The sequence below is a fragment of the Syngnathus floridae genome, chromosome 6 (genome assembly GCF_059516105.1).
Source record: "Syngnathus floridae isolate MCC-2025c chromosome 6, RoL_Sflo_1.0, whole genome shotgun sequence".
NCBI lineage: Eukaryota > Metazoa > Chordata > Actinopteri > Syngnathiformes > Syngnathidae > Syngnathus > Syngnathus floridae.
This window is the reverse complement of record NC_142418.1, coordinates 10338879-10357698: the sequence shown is the minus strand read 5'-3', so window position 1 is coordinate 10357698 and position 18820 is coordinate 10338879. Positions and strand designations below refer to the sequence as shown.

Below are 18820 nucleotides of genomic sequence, written 5' to 3'. Positions count from 1 at the left end.
AAAAACAGTAAGTACGTACTGGTTCCGGTCGTTCGTAATCGTACCCAAGAAACGTTACCTGAGTGCGTGTAACAGAGCGCTTGTTGCGCAGATCACACGTTGCTCCACACTGCCATCATGTGGCAATACATGGAACAACTCTGCATAAGATTATTTTCCCACTGCCGATCATATCTGAAACCGCGCCCACTTGTTATATCTGATTGGCGGGCGCTCAAAACTCAAAGGGCCAATCGTGGAACTCTGCCCCTTGTCAACAGGGCCCCTTTGCTCCTCGGTGTTATTTTTAGTATTGTGGGGATAAAGACGGTTGCTAATGATTGCTATACATCTGATTCATTCTGATAATCTTCTTGTGAGATAGTTTGGAGAGAGCAAACCAGATGTGTGCAAATTCATTATTGTTATATCATAATTCTTTTGGACATATTAATTTTGTTAGGTTTATATTTTTATGGACACTTTGACACGGGTGCACTTTTTGTGTGGTGTATTTCACAAGGGATTGATGGTGTTCATCTGGCTGAGAGAAGTCCAGCAGGTGGATGCACTGTTACTCATGACAAATACATAAAACACAGTTTATTCTTTTGGAGGGCTGCCTGTATGTGAGCTCATTTATGATCATTTTCCTGTAAGTTACTGTAAGTGCCTTCCACCTCCACCGCTTCCCTGCGAGAGGTCAGTGCACATGGATGCCTTGCGGGGGAGAAATATGGCCTCGGGTGACATTTTGCAGTGTCTTGTCTGATTGTGATAAATGTCACAGGAAGCTCACTGAAGACAAGGGCATTAGTGAATTATCTTTGGTATTTTGTTTTTCTTCAGATGTCATGAGATCATGCAGCAGGAGAGAGAGAGAGGATAGAATTCCTTGCATAGGTGTCTTCACACACAGTTTTAGGCACCACCCTGTACATTGTATTGGTCACCGTCATCAAACCATTTTGTATTCATGACCTTAGGACCGAACCACAGTACCGAGCATAAAACAGGCATTACAGCTACTGCTGCAAACAAATGCCTTCGGATGTCAACACTGGCTGAATGATGAGATTTAGAAAGAGTCATTCTGTAATACTGCTGCACCCACGCTTTTGCATTTTTTGCTTGCAAAACATTCTCATGTGAATGCCAGCATCCATAAATACTGGGCATCCAAAATGTGCGTGAAGGTCAAGTCAAGTACTGAAACTGGGTTTTTTTTGCCTTCAATAATACTAAATACTCAAGCCTTTTCTTTTTTTGGGGGGGGGGACTCCTCCTACCTCCCACATTCTAAAATTATGCATGTTACGTATATGGAAGACAAATTTTCCATGGCTGTGCATGTTAGTGTGAATGGTTGTATTTATGTACCCAATGGCTTGATAACCAGTCCAGAGTGAAACCCACCTCAAGTTTCACAACCCGAATGTGTAGCAGGGGTTTAAAAGAACTTTTAATGCTGGATTGATAAATGCTTCTGTAAGGAATTGGGCTTTTGAACAAGAAGTGCATTTTAGCAACATATCATCCACATGTCCCATGTTTGCTTGCGTGCCTGCATGTGTGTGGTGTGTGCCACAAATATAAACAGTACAACAGATTGGAAAATTTAGATTCCCCATGGAGGATTCTAATTAGCGCAAAATGCAGTTGCGACTTTCAGTTTGTCCCATCAGGGGCCGCCACAGCGAGTCATTCTCATGATTTTTCTGGTACAGTCTTTATTCGAGAAGCCCTTTTAAAAAAAATACTTATTCAAGGAATTGAAAACCGTGCCGTCTGCATAAAAGGCATTAGTGTTAGTGATTTGTATTTGGAAAGAAATACTGAAAAGAAAGATTATGCAGACAGTGGAAAGCATATTGTGTCAAAAATAATTCAGGGTTCCTTAAATATCACCCCCAGTAAGATTTTAACGGCGAGCACGTGGACAAAAAAAATGATGGCACAATCATGGCTCAGACGTCCCAAAGGTCAACCTGCTCTGACGTCATCATCAAAATACTCGCAGTCGCTAGGGGGCATATTTGCATTGTTTGTCAATGCACCCCCCCCCCCTATTATCGTCCGCAGTTTATTGTGTTTGTCATTTCAGCTCACTGACAGCATTTAAATGTACTCTCAAAAGCGAGCAATTTGCAGTGCAGAAATTCCCGATCAATATACTGTACAATGAATCGAGATGATGACAACATTATACGTATTTGTAATAAAACAAGCACAAATGAATGATCACAGAAAAAGCTTCAAAGCATCAAATGCCATGTAGACGTTTCATTGCTTCTACAGACGTGCGCGCTTCGCGCGCACAAGAGCGGCAGTCTGAGTGGCTCAGCCCTGTGTTTACTTCCGGACCGAGACGTGAGAGTGGCTCGCAGTCAGAGAAGCAGCAGCGGCTGGCAGCCTCACTGGACCTTCACGCTGTCAGCTAGCACCGCGGCATTCATACGAGCTTTCATGATAAAGGTTGCCCGGTTTGGCCCAGCGGCCTCCCGACTGATCGCGTCTTCATTCAGCGCACCGGTCCGGTCAGAACCCCGCTCATCGCCTCGCGCGCTTCAACCCCGCTCTGCGTGCTGTGTTTCCCGGCTCAAAGTCGCTCAATACTTCCAGGCTGCCCCGCTGAGCAGCTGCCTGTGATAGTGCATCCTCATGCTCCGGGCTAGCAGAGGAGCACAAGGACAGACACTCGGAGCGTGAGCACCGGTTTCCGTGTGGACGGCCAGGGGAGGGGGGGGAGTCAAGTGACCCCCGGAGAGAGCGACGGGACTCGGCGACGCAAGGCAAGCCGGGCTGCGAGGAAGTCGACCGGATCAAGTAGAGGGGGTCGCCTCCGACTCCTGGCGTTATCCCCTGCTAGCTAGCCTTAGCTAAGCTAGCTCCAAACAGCACCATGGACTGGTTAATGGGGTGAGTACACACCACGTTCCCTCATTTAACATGTCACCTGCTCACATTTTTGTTGTTGACACTGGGCTTGTCACCGCTTTATTTGTCACGATTCCCGTGGAATGTTGTGTTGATTTCACTTCCATCCTAGCCCGGCAAGGCTAGTTCGATAGCTAAGCTGCCAGCAGGCTTCACCTGCGATGATCAAGCGACGTAACCCAGGATCGAGAGTTTTTTCTTTCGTCTATTTGCGGCGTCTTGCAGTCTGTCCTACAACGACAGCACCCACATTAGATTCTGTCATTGTCGAGGACAGATTGCTGCACGAGGTGTTTATTTATAGCGATGATTAACGCAACAAAGTGGCTAACATTAGCAGCGTCCCGCTAAGGCTGCTATACCCAGCTGAGTGCAAGGTGTTCCTTCTCAGGGTGTCTCAATTGCTGTCACCCGATGACCTGCAATTGCTCAGCATTAACCATCTCATCTAGAACTTACAGATGATCGATTTAGAAAATCCCATAAAAACATGCTTACTTTTTTAATTTAAGAGCCATCAAGAATCTGAAGATGAACTAACCGCTTCTCCAAAAATGAGTGCAGCTCATTTTTAAACAACAATAACAAAATGCCACTGATTTCTTCACACTGATGTTTTCTTTTCGGGAAAGTCCTTAACCTGACATGTTTTATGTGGGAAAATACCTGATGTGTGGTACAATGAGATGTGCTGAGTTCATGGTTTACCTCAGAGTTCTTCCACTGCAACGGCAGTGACTATCCCAAAGTTGTGCACAAGTCTGAACATGCTATATTATTTTTATTTTCAGTCATGAGCACCTTTACAACATTCTCAGAACATTACATTACAACTTTTTAGAACAGGCCCGCAGACTCGTGTGGTCCTCAGGCACCACATTGGTGGGCTATGCTAGCACAGCACAAAAGTCACAATTATAGTAAATTCAATTGAAGTCTATTTAATACGATTCATTTAGCTATTTAAATGAAATATGCATCCATAGTATAAGTATAAAGCAATCCAATAGAACTAAGTGAAATGATCGAATGTGCATCGCCATCCAGTCGTTGACTACTATTATCAAGTTCAACTACAATTAAGAATACATTGAGCTTGCTTATTTTTTAGCTTGAAGAAATATGTAATCCTTTCATTGGATAGTAAAAAAATTGGTACATGTTATACAATTGCAGTAATATTGATGTTGCGATATTCAACAACCATATTTTTTCAATATTGTGCAGCCCTAGTTTTTTTTAGTACTTTGTTCTTGTGCCTTCCTCAATTGTCTCAGATGTCGTCACATTTGTCACGAGAGACAAAGGTAAGGTGTATCTGTGCTGGATTTGTTACAGTATTGAGTACTAAGAAAATATATAATCTAACTTCTAGATGCAAAGCAACTCAAGTGTCCAACAATTCCAATCCCGCACCAATGGACAATAAGGGCATTCTATTTTATGCGATTCCATCTATTATGAAATAATTTCAATGTAATTGCTGTAATGATTTTGAAAAGTAAGTTCTCAGTGCACTGTTTTGCTGGCTGCTTACATTTTTCATTGGCAGGGCGTGTTTGTGTGTGCTTCCGTGCATCACATAGCAGGCAGGGTAGGGCAGGGCAGGGCAGACTACTGCGGTCTGGGCTGCTTCTACACCATGTGACATTTTGTCTGAGAGATAACATTAGGCAAAACACATGCAACCACAATATCAGCTAGTTCACATCAGTTACGGTTTTAGTCATGTTTTGTGCATATTGAGCATCACAAATGGTTTTTTTTTGTGTGTGTGGTAGCACAAGGTCATTTGTACGCTTCTAACCAAGCTTAGCTTCTTGTTTAGGCTATTTGGGGATTCCAATTTTTGCATTGTAGCTTCTGTCAAGTTACAAAAGGCAACCTTGAGTGGAATATTAATTGAGGTATTTTGATTTCCACCTGCCTCCTTCCGTCACTCACTGAATTTTAGGGCGCGCCATGTTGAACTATTAGACGGGCAGTTGTAACTCCTTGTGTTGATTCGCTGGTTGCATGCCATTTAAGAAAAATAACTATGCAATAAGTCCTAAAAGACATTGTCAACTGCTGTCTGTGCAATTCCGTTTAAAAAGATTTCAGATTGTTCCCCCCTGATGATTAAATGAGGGAGTTTACTGTGATGTGGTGCGTTTTCTAGATTTCAGCTTAAAATCGAATAAAAGCAAAGAAACTCAAGTTTTTATTCATCATGTGATTTAAACCTTTACTTGCTTTCAATTTTTTTGTTTGCAGCATCTTCAAATTCATTACTGTAATTTTGAGGTATTTTCACATAGCCATTATTTTAAAAGGGATTTATTTTAGAATAACGTTTTATACTTCCATCTCATTTAATAAATTAAGTTTACAGTGTTCAATCTATGAATTTTTGCTCTGTGTGCGACTGAATTTGACACTGACACAATAGCCTTCTCAGTCCATAGTGTGTGATGTTCAAACCTTCAAACAGTCATACCTTGTGTATGTTGGGAATTCATGTTATGTCGCGTGTCAGCTGATAAAGCCTGATAGCATCTTTTAAGTTTTGACAGCTCGTGTTTGACGACACGTTGAAGACGTATGTTGTCGACGGACCCAAATACGTACTTGCTGATACAGCCAATTTGAGTAGGTTTGTTTTCAGTATACAATGCAACTTTGAAGGGCTAACATTTTTTTTCTAACCTGCTTATCTTGCTCTAGTTTATTGACATTTCAAATATGTTCCCATTTGAATTAGTTTAGGTGAAATAGTATGATGCAGGATCAAATAGTTGGTATCAAAGAAGTCTTCAACAACTCAAAATGTTATGCCTGTTTTAGAAGCGGTCAAATCTTATGCAGGTACTATACAAAGTAAGAATGAATAAAGAATAGTGGTGCAAAGAACACAGTAAGAGAGGTGTATATAGGTATCTAATCAATGGAGACATTAGGTGCTGGGAGAAGGAGTGGCATAGTTTACGAGAAAGCAGGAATCTCCAGGGGGAATCAAATAGAACTAATGGTGGTGAGATAAAGAAAGGAGATAATGTTGAGGCTCATGATATATGTGACAAAGCTTTGTTTCCATGAAAGGGCAGCAGCAAGAAAGCGTGCTTCAATCACCCTTGTTGTTATTTTTGCACTTGCCTTAATTTGTTTGCAAGCCAGACGCTACCCAGACAGTGAGCATTATTTCCAAGCTGCATGACCTCATTTGTCTAGTTTCATATTTAGACAGGAATGGAATCACCAGGGAGTTACGCCTAAATGTGTCTTTCTCTGTCCGGTGAAATGGGCAGGCTTTGACAGATGTTTAATTCCCTTGATTTTGAGTGATGGCTCGCTAATGCTGAACTAAGAGCGAGGGAATTGGACATTGTAACATATTTCTGGATCATCACTAATCTGGTTTTCTTATTCAGTTTTATGTGGTTGTGTTAAAGGTACAGCTGAAATGACAAGGACTTTTTCAGAATATTGTGTCCTACCGCGTACATACCGAGAAGTAATCAGAGCGTATTTTGATTAGGGATGCTCCAAACTAATCTTTTTGGAATCCGTTATCTCGTTGGTTCTTCCATTGATTCATCGGGGCGAGGGGAGCAGGCAACAACACAACCAAAAAGAAGTAGGCCGCACGAACATAAAACTTTGATGTGACATACGGGGCCACAAATGATCGTCCTGCAGGCCACAAATGGGCCCCCTGGCTGCAGGTTTGAGACCTCCGTGATAGATGGATGCCATGTTGGCCCTGAGTGCTGAGCTGCAAATGAATGAAAAAAGAAATCTTGATCGGGTCGAGAGCATGATTAACAGAGGAAAAGAAGCTACAGCATTCTCTTAGTAGTGATGAGGACTAACTTAATATGAGACGTACTACTGATGGAAATTATCTTTATGCTAAATTTTGGTCATTGCTATACTTCCAAAATGGGCCATTTTTGCACCAGATTTGCTGGATGAGAACTGTCCGATTTGTTTCCTCCTTTCTTAAGGGAAAGCACACAGCTCTATTATTCCATCTCAGTTTGTCTCTGTGCGCTTTTTAATTCCGTCCTGTTTCTCTCTTAGGACACTGATGTGCAGAGACGTGTGCGTGCTTTGCTACAGCTTGAGCTGGGCTCCTCGGTTGTGGAAAGACAGAATGTGTTGAACTGGCTCAGGGCAGCCCCAGTCTCAACTCTCAGATGTTTACCTGCAAGGCTGGCATGTTTGAGGGTCGACTGTGTAGTATTTGCCTACATTGATGGCCTATCCATTCATAATCATCATTTCTGAACTGCAAAATCTTTTTCTCTGTCAGAGGAGAAGGAGGAGCCCCTTGAACGAATTTAATAGCTGGTTTCTTAGACAAGAAGTATCGACAGAAAGAAGGTGATGCCGATAAGATGGCAAACAAAAAATGCGAATGAAGGTAAAGAGGGTGAGAGAAAGAAGAGGCAAATGATAGTGCAGCTCAGGCGATAGGTGAGATATGGAGATAGATGAGGAAGCGGCAGCATGGGTCAAAGAGTTAGATTGGAAACAGCAGAGGTCTGCAATAGAGGACAGAGGGGGAGATTTAACTGCAGGGGCCCAGGCTGCCAGAAACAGACAAATGAGCCCTATACCAGGCAGGAAAAGAAACCGACCCTGCTTGGCCATACTATATATTTTCAAATGAAATAAAGATATCTGGAAACAAATTAAATTTTTTCCACATAGCCATGGTTAGACTCTGATAACTAGGCTTTGGTGGATCTGCTGGGCGTGTGCTGTTAGCACTAGTCTAAGCTCACAATAGATTTGCCCTTGGTGGTTGGGGCTAGGCCGCAAGGCTAGTCTGAAGTGTAATTGGATTAGAGATCTCTGTGTTGCATCAGGGCAAGCCAGCCCAAGACATACACACTCATACTCACACGCTTCACTCGGGACTCAGAAAGTTCTTTTTTTTTGTTTTTTACCCCATTTACTTGCCGATAAGCTGTGCAACCCACAACCTTGCATAAGTGATCCTTCTCTAATCATCATTGGCCGCCCCCTTACCTTGGCTGTTGAGATGCGTGTTCACGTGAACATGTTGGCGGTTATATGCATGCTCATAAACAGCCCCGCTACCTACTTTAAATGGGATTACACGGCAGAATGAAGAGCATAAAAAAAGTGAGCGAGAGAATGTACGACAGCCGTGACTGATCTAAGTCCTCCTACTTTATTTAAGAGAGTAATGGAGCGACATACTCTTGACCTGTTTCCGATTGTGCGCTTCCTGTTTAGTAGCGATGCACAAGAAGTGGGAGGCACTGGCGGGTGTGGTCGAGACAAGACACCATTACCAACAAGAAGCTTGCCATTATTGATTTGAACCTTCCATATGGTCAGCACATTGCCTAAGCTTCCTGCCGCCATCACACTGTCATGGCAGTGATTTTTGGATCATAACAAGCTGTTACAATTTTTTAACGTACGCAGTCTGTTGTACAGACTGGCTGAGATTCTCCAACCTTGAGCCCAAATACCAAACCTCTGCTTAAAATCTACCACTGTATCTCATGGACAACAGTAAACCACTTTTACTCAGATATTAAACACGTGGAGGAGGCGCAGTAGCATGATTTAAGGAGCTAAAACATCCTTCACAAGGCTAACAGAGTTCATGGAGAAGTTTCAGCTGATTTCCGCTGGTGGGCCTGGGTCACTGTATGGGAGTTGCTGACTTGGCTCCTCAGCAGTGAGGGAGGAAAAGCTTAAAACTGGACTTGACCCTCCAAAAAACATACAACCAAATATTTGACCCCGTAAATCCTCTGATATCCACTTAAGGAAGTGTGTGTGCGTAAACACAGATAAATCTGACTGACTGGAAGCTTACATAGTTGTACACTGGGGAGTATCATCTCCGTATGTTGTGATAATTAGAGATGTACCAAAAATAGTCCAAAAGTGCATTTTTGGTTTTCGGCATGAAATACTAAATAGTCACCAAACCAAAACAGGATGTTGTGATCAAGCAAAAATCCCCCTCCGCCCGGAGGTTACGCCAAATGTGTTCTGGTTTGGCGTATTTTTTTATGGGCAGTTACCACGTGTTTCGTTATTACAAGAAAGAACCTTCTGGGGAAGATGCAAAGACACCCACAGTAGAGTAAGTTGGATTTTCAAGTCAGTCTGGAAGGACTTGTGAGGCTGACAATTTGGACTGTACCAACCATTTGTGATAGTTTGTTGATAGCATTGCATCTTCCCTGTGTACAAAACAAGGTTTGCAGCTAGCTGGCTAGCGTAGCGGCTGAACAGCAACCCAAAAGTCATCAAGACGTTGAATAAGCTAGAATGTTTCCTGCTAATGTTGTTAAATAGTGACCAAAGTTTGCTGCAGAACCAGAAATATCACCACTTAGAGTATGCGTGTATTATTGTATTTTGTGTACCTACAACACGAACTGGCGCAAAGTGAATGGCTGCTTTTGTCGCCATCTCTGTAGCCCTTTCAACTTTGGGTGCGTGTTTTTTTTAGCTCCTCACAATCCTACTGAAATGACATTTTGGAAAAAAAAAAGTTGTACGTACAGAGGAAACGCGTTGGGTGTAGTGTTTGCTCACTTGAGTGGGACGTGAGCGTGCCATGCTGGGCCGGCTCGTCGACACACTGGGGAGTGTGCTGCTGATTTATTATCGTCTGTGAGCTGGCTAAATGAGGCCAAGTGAGATGGAAGAGATTAGCTTACATAAAGAGCAGTGGAGAGAGAAGTTCTCGGAAGCGAGCAATGGCTCTTGACCTCCTCCTGTTTTTATTCAGTGATTCACACTCCTCTGCTAAGCTGCCCTTTCATTCTTCCGGGCCTTCTCCCTGTAGATGCGCATCATTCCACGGACAACCACCACTCGTTCTATTGAGCTTTTTTGACAAGGATTTGTCCTGGGGTGGCCTTCATTTTCTTGCATGAAGTACCGGCAAGACAAAGGTCAACTGTCAAAGGATGTTGCACTTCCATTTGGTGACTTGTGGCAGATGGTTTGAAATGTCGAAACAAATGTACGGACGCAGTAGCGTTAAACTTGTCTTGATTGGTTTCATAGTCGACTCTAAAAGCAATAACTGTTTTATTCTTTTATCAGTTGAAACGCTTGCCTCAGTTTCCTTCAAAGGCTTCCCGTTAATACTCATGTCAAGAAGTCGGAGGGCAAAGTAAACAAAAGCTTAGGTCCCAATGATCCGCCATGTTGAATTGCATGTTGGTCCACTTCCTTTCTTGTCAACGTGAGGAAGCGAACAAGTTACGTTCCCACGTCTGCCACAAGGAACAGCTGGTCAGAGGTGTGCTATACATGTTCATCTTCGTTTTCGCTTCTTGCATCCTGTGTGTGATCCACGTGAATGTTGGCGACGGCAATTTTGATTTCAGACCCGCCTTCTTCCCTTTTCATTCTCCGCTTGAGATCTACTTTGACGTCATCTGTGTGCAAGCAAGCAATGCCTGTTTTTTTTCTGCTGGTACTCTTCATGTACACCTGCATCCTCCCGTTTGCATATGACCTCATATTCGACCTCTCGTGTTGATTCCTCCCTCATCGCCCCACACTGTAGCAAACGCTCTTTTCCCTCCTCATTGTTCGCAGGAAGTCTTTGTCACTCACTGAAGGCAAACGCAGGAAGCGCTCGCGGCCGTCCTACCCTCCCCAACCGTCTGTCACTGAAGCTGCCTTTATCAGAATGCGGCAGTGTGCGCTTTTGGCTCCAACCACAAGCGACTTGGTCTGTTGCACGTTGTGCTCGTGTATCTCTGTGGGCGCCTGACTTGTGCAACTCGTCTGGCTGCTAGACTGTAGGTTTTGTCCACTACGCGTATCTCAAAATACAAGCACGCAGTGGTCATGCTGCCAGCCTGGCATATGTTGTGATGCTGTGCCTTTTGCAGAAATAAAAAATGAAACGCATCCATTTTACTCATCTCCAAATTCACTGAGGCAACTCTTATGGAACTGTCTGTGCGCATTGCATTATTCTCAGCTGAGAGTTTGGGAGCTGGGGTCAATTTTGCATAGAGGTCACTGGTTCTTCACAGCTCTGCACTGCACTCAGGCTTGAACGTGCGCTCGCACACAACTGTTGCATAACCAATCGAGTTAGCAATTCAGCTATGGGTACACGACGCTTGCACATGCATGCGTCGGTATTTGTGGGAATCAAAGTGTTTTCTGTATGGGCGTTCAGAATCATCCAGAAAACCAGAAGCCATGGATGAGCTGCAATTGGCTCATTGTATGCCTTCCTCTCCATTCATATCAATTTGTCTCAAAGTTCAATGAGTCTTTATTTCAGAATGTAAGGTATGTGCAGCTGCAGTTATGCTTTTGAGCAATGTCGATCACAATTGATCATCTCCTTACAGAAGAGGAATAAGCTCCCATACATGTATTTATTTCATGCTCAAAATCCGTGGCAAACACTAAGTACAGGCCAAGCTTGTCAGCAGAAACATGCAGTGCATCCCTCTACCACAAGAGGGCACAATTTCACAAGTTCACATATACTCTACTACACTGACGCCTACCTGGCAGCAGTTACAGGTAAACTTTATGGTTTTCACATTGTTTCACATTTCACCCGTGTAGGATGATCCAGTGAGCATGAAATTAGATCTCGTTGTTGCATAATTATGCCTCGCAGTTCTTCCCAATGTGCATCAGGCTCTACGTGGGTTTTTTCCGGTCATGGATCACATGACTATATCAAGAGGCTACAGTATTGACCCGGTGGTACCAGTCCATCAGCGGCTAGAGACAGAAACAGTGATCAATGATACTGCCTCTCTTTTTGCATTCCCGGTCAACCTCATTATAATGAGCAGTGTATGAAGTATCACAAACATTTACAATTTATTTCCTCCCACCCCAAAGCAGTTTAGTTTGTTGTATATTATATAACCGGATAGATAGATGGCATTGGTCAGGTTTAGTGTTAGTTATTTCTGCATACTTTGTGCATTATTTCTGTTGAACACTAGGTGGCACTCAAACCTTTGTCCTCGCAAGTTTCTTTCTTTCTTTCTTTCTTTCTTTCTTTCTTTCTTTCTTTCTTTCTTTCTTTCTTTCAAGAATGGTTGCATTTAATAAATAACCTGTGAGACATTGTTTGTAGTTTAGATTTTCAAACAATAGAGTATTTAATTTCTCTTCACTCATGCAGCACATAACAAGCTGCCGAAATTGCAGATTTTTTTTTTTTTAAAGTCTTAACTTGCCTGCTTCACAATCTGTTGCATGGTGTTTGTATAGTTTTTCATCTCATGGGGGATCTTTTTCATTTTTTACAAGGTCCTCCCAAGAACGTTTGTCATAGTGATTTTGTGGGTTAAGTAATTTTTTTTTAGATGATGACATAAAAATGCGTTTGAATATATCTTTGTTTTTTGTTTTTTTCACCAATATTGATGGAGTTTTTAGCCGTAGTGATTCAGTTGTATAACACGCTTACATTTGTTGAAAAAGGCGTCAGTGACTCATTGGAAAGCAGCTCGCCACGCGCAGTTATTGCTGTGAAATGCACATTTTTCTTCTAGGGGCATACAGTAGGCTCTTGTGTTGAATCCTCACTGGGCCTGTTCCCCCAAAACTTTCCAAATATGTCTGTTTATTTTACTCAGTTTTACTCAAACTGTGTCCAGTGTGTGTGCACACAGTGCTCAGTACAGTCCAGTGGCTTCTTGGTGACTTGGCAGTGCTCCCTTGCGTACACAAAATTGCGTAAGCAACTTATGTTTGTGCTTTCAAAAACATATCTATTTTAGGGGGCAATAGAGCACAGTGTGATGAATGAGGCACACATTCAGTGTGTTTTCTGTCAATTGAAGCACTGGGGAACTCGGCACACACAGAAACATGGTCATCTGTGAAAGCTGCCAGCTCTTGTCTGCACTCAAGTACCTTTGACCACAGTTCCACATGTGTGTTTGTGAAAAGTATTCCTGGAAATCCTGGGTGGGAGTTTAGAGGCCAAGCACAGCAGTCTGTCATGATTTTTATTTTTGTTGTTTGAGGGGTAAGCAGGAGAAGAAAATGTTTTCATTCACATTAATCAAACACCTTCAGACAAAGTCATGCTTGGTTAAAGAAATATGTTTTTTTCAGCAGGAAAATGAAGGGGGCTCAAGTTGTGGGGATGAGCTGATGGGATGGCTTCAAATATCTTCATGGAAGGGCTGCAAGGAGAGGAATTAAATCCAGGTTTATGAATACATCCTGGAAAGAGGATTGGATTAAAGATGAATAGGACGAGGGGGGGGGGGGTATAGAACGGCATCACGTAAAAACAAGCCTTTGTGGTCTGTGAGTTCCCTTCCTCTATGCAAAATCCAAGCCACATACAAGTGTGTCCTGGACGCTCTTCTCATCGTCAATTACCCATCTTCCCCCTTGTCTTCTCCTTCCAGTGGTTGTGGTCTAACTGTAGTGACTGACGGAGGCATCAGCAGTTCTGTTTCCAAGCTGCTTTTATAGAAATAATTGAACTTGGATGCAGTGAGTGCTTTGCGGAAGTATAGGAACTGCTCTCACGCAGTCCTCAACATGAACCAAGACATTGATTATCAAATATTTTTCTGTATGCAATGCTGTTTGAAAGAGCTTTATTCCTCACGGGCAATTGGACAGAGTGAAGCACAACTCGCACTTGATCATTATAACATTGTTCTGCTGTCGCTTCTTTGTTTAACAAAGTCACTTCACATTATTCCACCACCTGCTTTCAGCACATTTCACCATTCCTGCACCTCTGTCAATGTCACTTCTTTGTGTTTGTTTGGGAGGGTGCTGAGAATGCAATGTAACAGGGCTGGTATCTGGACAGCTAGTTCTCACCATTAATGTAAGAAGAAAAGAGGCAATATTGCATTGTACAAATACCAGAGGTTTTGGTGGAGTTTAGTCAATATGGCAGGTAAATGTGTCTCCAGTTGTGTGTGCTGATAGTGGATCACTAACATTGGGCAGCTTTTTTTTTTTTGCCGTGGAGTACATGAGACTGACATCAAAAAGAAATATTACCTCTGCGGCGCACCCTACCATCACAACTACAAATCCCCCTCAACTTACTGATTATCTACAATAAAAAATATTTAGGAATACAACTCACACACACTGATATATTTGCACACGCGTGTTTGCCAAGAGTACAGCCCAGTTCTTAAATGGCATTAGTGGTTCCTGAGTCCTAATCTTGGCCTTAGATCTGCTTCACTCTTTTAGTTTAGACAAGAGCTATGTTTGGCACTAGGCGCTTTATATGCATGTAAATATATACATAGTCAAGAGACAGCAGTAGTCTCTTGAATGAATAGGGTAGCATCGAAAGTATTTTTTCCCCCACCACAAAGACATTGTGGTGACGTCATGGTGTCAGTGTAGTTTGCACACTGTTGAGGAGTTGATGTTTTTCATGGCAGGCTGAGATGATGATCGTGTGACTGTTGAGCGAGGCTGCGGACAAAGGCGCCTCTGCCCCTCGAGCACACTGTCGCTTTTAACACCGGCCCATTTGTCTTGATCCGAACTCCACTGCAGCAGACTGTGCGCGCCTGTCACCGATACGGACTCTTTGTGTTTGGAATCCAGACTGCCCCGCGGAAACTGCACGGAGGAGGGGGCAAGGAGCAGTTTGGAGAGAAATAGTCGGAAAGGTGTTGAGCAGCGAGCAACTCCGTATTGTGTGCGCCGAGCAGCCGTCCACATCAGCAGCGGCTCTATTTGTGCTGTTTCGAGGCGCCGCCTAAACGCTCCGACATCGCACCATTCTGGATTTCTTTATCCGCTTCCTGTCGTCCAGGATGAGGTTTAAAAGGAACGGCTCGTACACTCTGAATAGGTATGGAAGTAAGATGCTGCTGTGCGCAACGCAACTTGATGTGACGCGCGGAGATGGGGAGGAAGATGTGGGAGGGAACTGCTTGTTATGTCTTCCTGCCATAAATCACTTTTCTATGGAGCTACTCGATGCTCTCATTGTTGTTTTGCACCATACAGCCTTCTATAATGTGGGCCATATGGACACAGTGCCGTGTGATGTCTTATTTGTGGGGGCTGTTCCGATTAGGAGAAAAAAAATACATGGCTATTTATGTTGTAGGGTCTTTAACGCTCCCCAGCCTGATTAGTGTTTCGATGACACAAGTTTGTTTATTTTTTCTGGTTGCCCACGTGTTTTTCCAGTTTTGAACAAACTTGTTGCGGTTTCAGAACTGCTTTGTCTGTTTTGTGCGTCTTCTTTCTCACATTGACTTCCATCTTCATTTTTTTTTCTTCTCCCCCTGTTTTTCCCTTAAGGCAAATGCTCCTTCCTTTGGACCCATCACCTAGCAACTTTGTATGTGCTTGGTGTGACACCCCCTCCCCTCCATCTCATCCCACTTTTCTCTGCCACAATAACAATAATCGCTTCCATGTATAAAGCTGTTGTTTTGGTTTAGCTTTGTTATTTATTTTTTGTCATATGCTCCTACAATTGAAAAGGAAGCCGCATTTCTTTGTTTTCTTGCCTCTGGTGAATAATGTCATTCTTTTATTGTTTGATTGAATTACATGAATGGGTTCAAAAGTTATGGGAAGTACGGGCGCACAAACACAATAACCCGCTCATATTTTTGGGGAAAGTGACAGTTTGTTTAATGGCAGTTTCACGCTTCGCTCTCAGGCACTCCTTTTCCTCTCTTGCCTTGTTATTGGGCACATGGCCTTCCGCTGGGCATTACACACACAAAACCCACATCCTGATCCTGCTTTTTAGATCCACAAACTCTTGGAATGAATTCCAAGCACCCCTATCAGCTCGCATGTGCACTCGTAATCACACAATCAAAATCAAGGACAATGCCTCCCCAGTTTACCCTTGATTATTTTATCTTAAATGAGAATATATTTACACTTTAATTTGGAATTTTTGGAATGATCTGTCTTTCTCTAATCTATTATGCGTGTTCGATCACACAAAAGCCTACACATCTTTGTTTGTCTGCAGGTTAGAGTGATGATGTAATTACGCCGCAAAAGAGGAGGTCTCTTTAAGCGCAGCTTCTGGCGACAGGCCTCCAAGGAGGAGGTGGAGTGATAACGTCATTGGATGTAAAGTCCTCTGCTGATGTGCTGCGGTTTTTCTTGTGTGTTGTTTCCTTCATCCAGAGCGCAATTCTTTGCTTGTGTTCAAAAGGGGTCTTTTTAAGATGAAGGTGCTTCAGCCCCTTATTGTTTTCTTGGCAAACTGCAGTTATTTCTGGCGTCTGACATTGAGCAACAGCATTCAGTGGCGTCAGCCACCTTCGTCACTGTTAATCCCATGTTGGCGTCAGTGTCACCCTTTTGTTTACAGTCACATGGTTACAGTTTTAACAGCACCGTTGAGTGACGTGTTTGGGGATTCGTTTGTGCATTGAACGCATACACGCACACACACACACACAAGTAAATAAAGTGCATTGCAGTGCATGATGTGCAGGAATGATGCCCTTCATCTTATTTCTCTCTGGAGTACTCTGCACCGATTGGCTCCCATCCCGGGGGCTCGCCACAGCGCTAGCCCCTCCCATTTGGTTCCACTGCATCATTTGTAAGAATGAAAAGTCACCCTGTTTGTATATTTACCAGAAGAGTGAAGCCAGCTTTCAAAATATTTTCGCTAATGATTGTTGAATGTTTTGGGTTTAATATGGGCACATGTATGTGTGTAAACAGATTGCTAAAATTGCTGTCACCTGACTTTAGTTTACCCCCTACTCTGCCTGTTTATTTTCTGCAGTCCACCTTGTGCTGCCCATCCGTCTGCACTTTGTTTTCGGGTCTATGTTTGCCAAGATAATCTTCCCGTTTTTTTTTTTTTTTAGGTGCAAGTGAGCGAGGGAGAGAGGGAGTGAGAGAGTTGTTCGCTAAGGAGAGCGAGAGCAAGAGTGTGAAAGAGGCAGGCAGTTGCGGACGCTGGACGTCAGAGAGAATGAGTAACCAGCTCTATGAAAAATTATCCGATTTTTGCGAATGGAGTTTGCCGGCGTGCGTGTCTTCCTACTCCGTTTTGCAGGGACACGGATTGGTCCTGCATTCGTCTGTCCTGTGCGCAAGTCAAAGGTTGTTTGTGCAACTACGTAATTTAACAAGGTGCTAGGCTGGACATTTTCGCCCTGCACCTGTAGCCAAGAGTGCAGACAGGAAGGTGAGAACCAAGAAGTGTCCGGCCCGGTTCTGCTTCACCGCCGTCTTGATGGGTGTTTTGGTGTGCTGCAACTGCTTCTTCTATAGGTAATTAACCATGTGACTACTTTTTCCCCTATCTGGAAGTAAGTTGCAGGTAGTAGAGATGATGTTTTCAGAAAATTCCATTTATATCCCCCCTCCCTTTCTATGTCGCACTGTTATTGTGCTGTGGTTTGGAGGTGACATTTGAGGTCAGTGCTGCTGTAGCAGGCAGAGATTCTGATGGAGTCAGAGCCAAGCCAGGCTATCGTGACATGTACATGGAGGAGGAAAGCTTGTGAGGTTAGCGGTGCACACAATTTGCCTCATGGAGTATGTATATATTATTTTTTCACAAGCAAAGATTTGTTTGCTTATGACGTCCTGGCCTTGCCAGGCTTTCCAAACTTTGCCTCCCTGTGTGCCTCTTGGCTGCGATTCAGTTTTGATTTGTACACAGTGTACCGTCACGAAGGGGCAAGGATGTGTTTCCTCTCTCCCTGTTAGTTCTTTGCGGCGTATTGTTAGATCCCCCCAGTCATTTGACTGTACTGCCACTGCCATGTTTAGGAGGCTGTCCCATCTGTTTACAGACTTAAAGTACATGCTGGTACTCTGACAGAGGACCGCTGGACTAACTTGTTAGGGGAGATGATTTTGGTTGGGCTTGTTGGCAGTTAGTGCATCTGGTTCTCCTCTCTTGTGGTTGTGTGCTGAGCCAGTTACAGGCCATAACTGCTGTAAAAAGTCTAAATATAAGGTGTTAGTTCTCTGAGGAGCTTTTTGACGACGGTGAAATTGTAGCACATATCACACCACAGCTGGATTAGATAAGGTGTCGTAGTGATTTGCAACTTTGTTTCACTTCACCTTGTTCAACTCTTGGAGTGTGTTCGCGTGTGTGTGTGTTTGTCTGTGTGCACTGTACTGTATAACCCTTAATGAAAGAAACACACAGACGTCTAGTGAAGGGAGGGTTTGTTCCTGAAGTGTGTTTTCCCTCCGTCGTGATGAAGGTGAGAGAGGAACCTGGACTATGTGCTCATGTCTCTAAGCCTCATTAAGCCAAAATGAGCTGGCAGGTCTTTTTTTAGCAAATTTTCCTCTCTATTCCACCTCCATTAGTTAATCAAATAGTGTCACCATAACAATATGTGGCATGATTTGTCTATTTTTTTTGTCCTCATTGACCTCAGTGCAAGGACATAGACATCCATCTACTCATCCCTTGTGTTTAAACTTTCAACAGTGGCATTGTGTAGCCGGCGCAATGCTACGGCAATTGGGCTGGTTGGGGAGCCGACAGATTGAAGAACGGACGTGAAGTCGAGGAAAAAATCCAAGTCGTCATTTGAAATAAATGCTGTCGACTGCTGGGATTTTAATAACGCTCAGTGATTTTTGTTATTTAAAATTGAGTTTAATGCTGAATTAAACACACTACCGTCTCTCTCGCTTGATGTGAGGATGGACTTCCGCTGCCGAAGCGTGACGTTGCGCCCGAAGGATACGTCACGGCAAGTAAATAAATTTGATTTATCGGTTCTTTTTTGAGCCCAGCAGCTCCGTGGTGAATGGACCTCCCAACCAGTATTCGGCTTGCAAGGCTAGGCATTGTGTGGTCTACACACTGCCTGCCAGCACTCCGGCAAACCTCTCTCATAGTGTGACATTAAGTAAAATAACAAATGCATTTCATTTAAATTTTCAGCCTCCATTC

General features: G+C 43.4%; 1 protein-coding gene across 3 annotated transcripts in view; it reads left to right on the top strand.

Annotated features, from left to right (window-relative positions):
* Window positions 1-2321: 2321 nt before the first annotated feature.
* mob2a (MOB kinase activator 2a) overlaps window positions 2322-18820 on the top strand; it is a 42186-nt gene continuing 25687 nt past the window's right edge. The window contains exon 1 of one of the 3 annotated variants that reach the window (XM_088377924.1): window positions 2322-2898. In XM_088377924.1, the coding sequence (XP_088234050.1) occupies window positions 2882-2898 (17 nt within the window). In that variant the 5' untranslated portion in view covers window positions 2322-2881. Of the gene's footprint in view, window positions 2899-14564; window positions 14750-16815; window positions 17167-18820 lie in introns of those variants that run through there. The other 2 variants (XM_088377923.1, XM_088377922.1) reach the window with 2 other exon arrangements.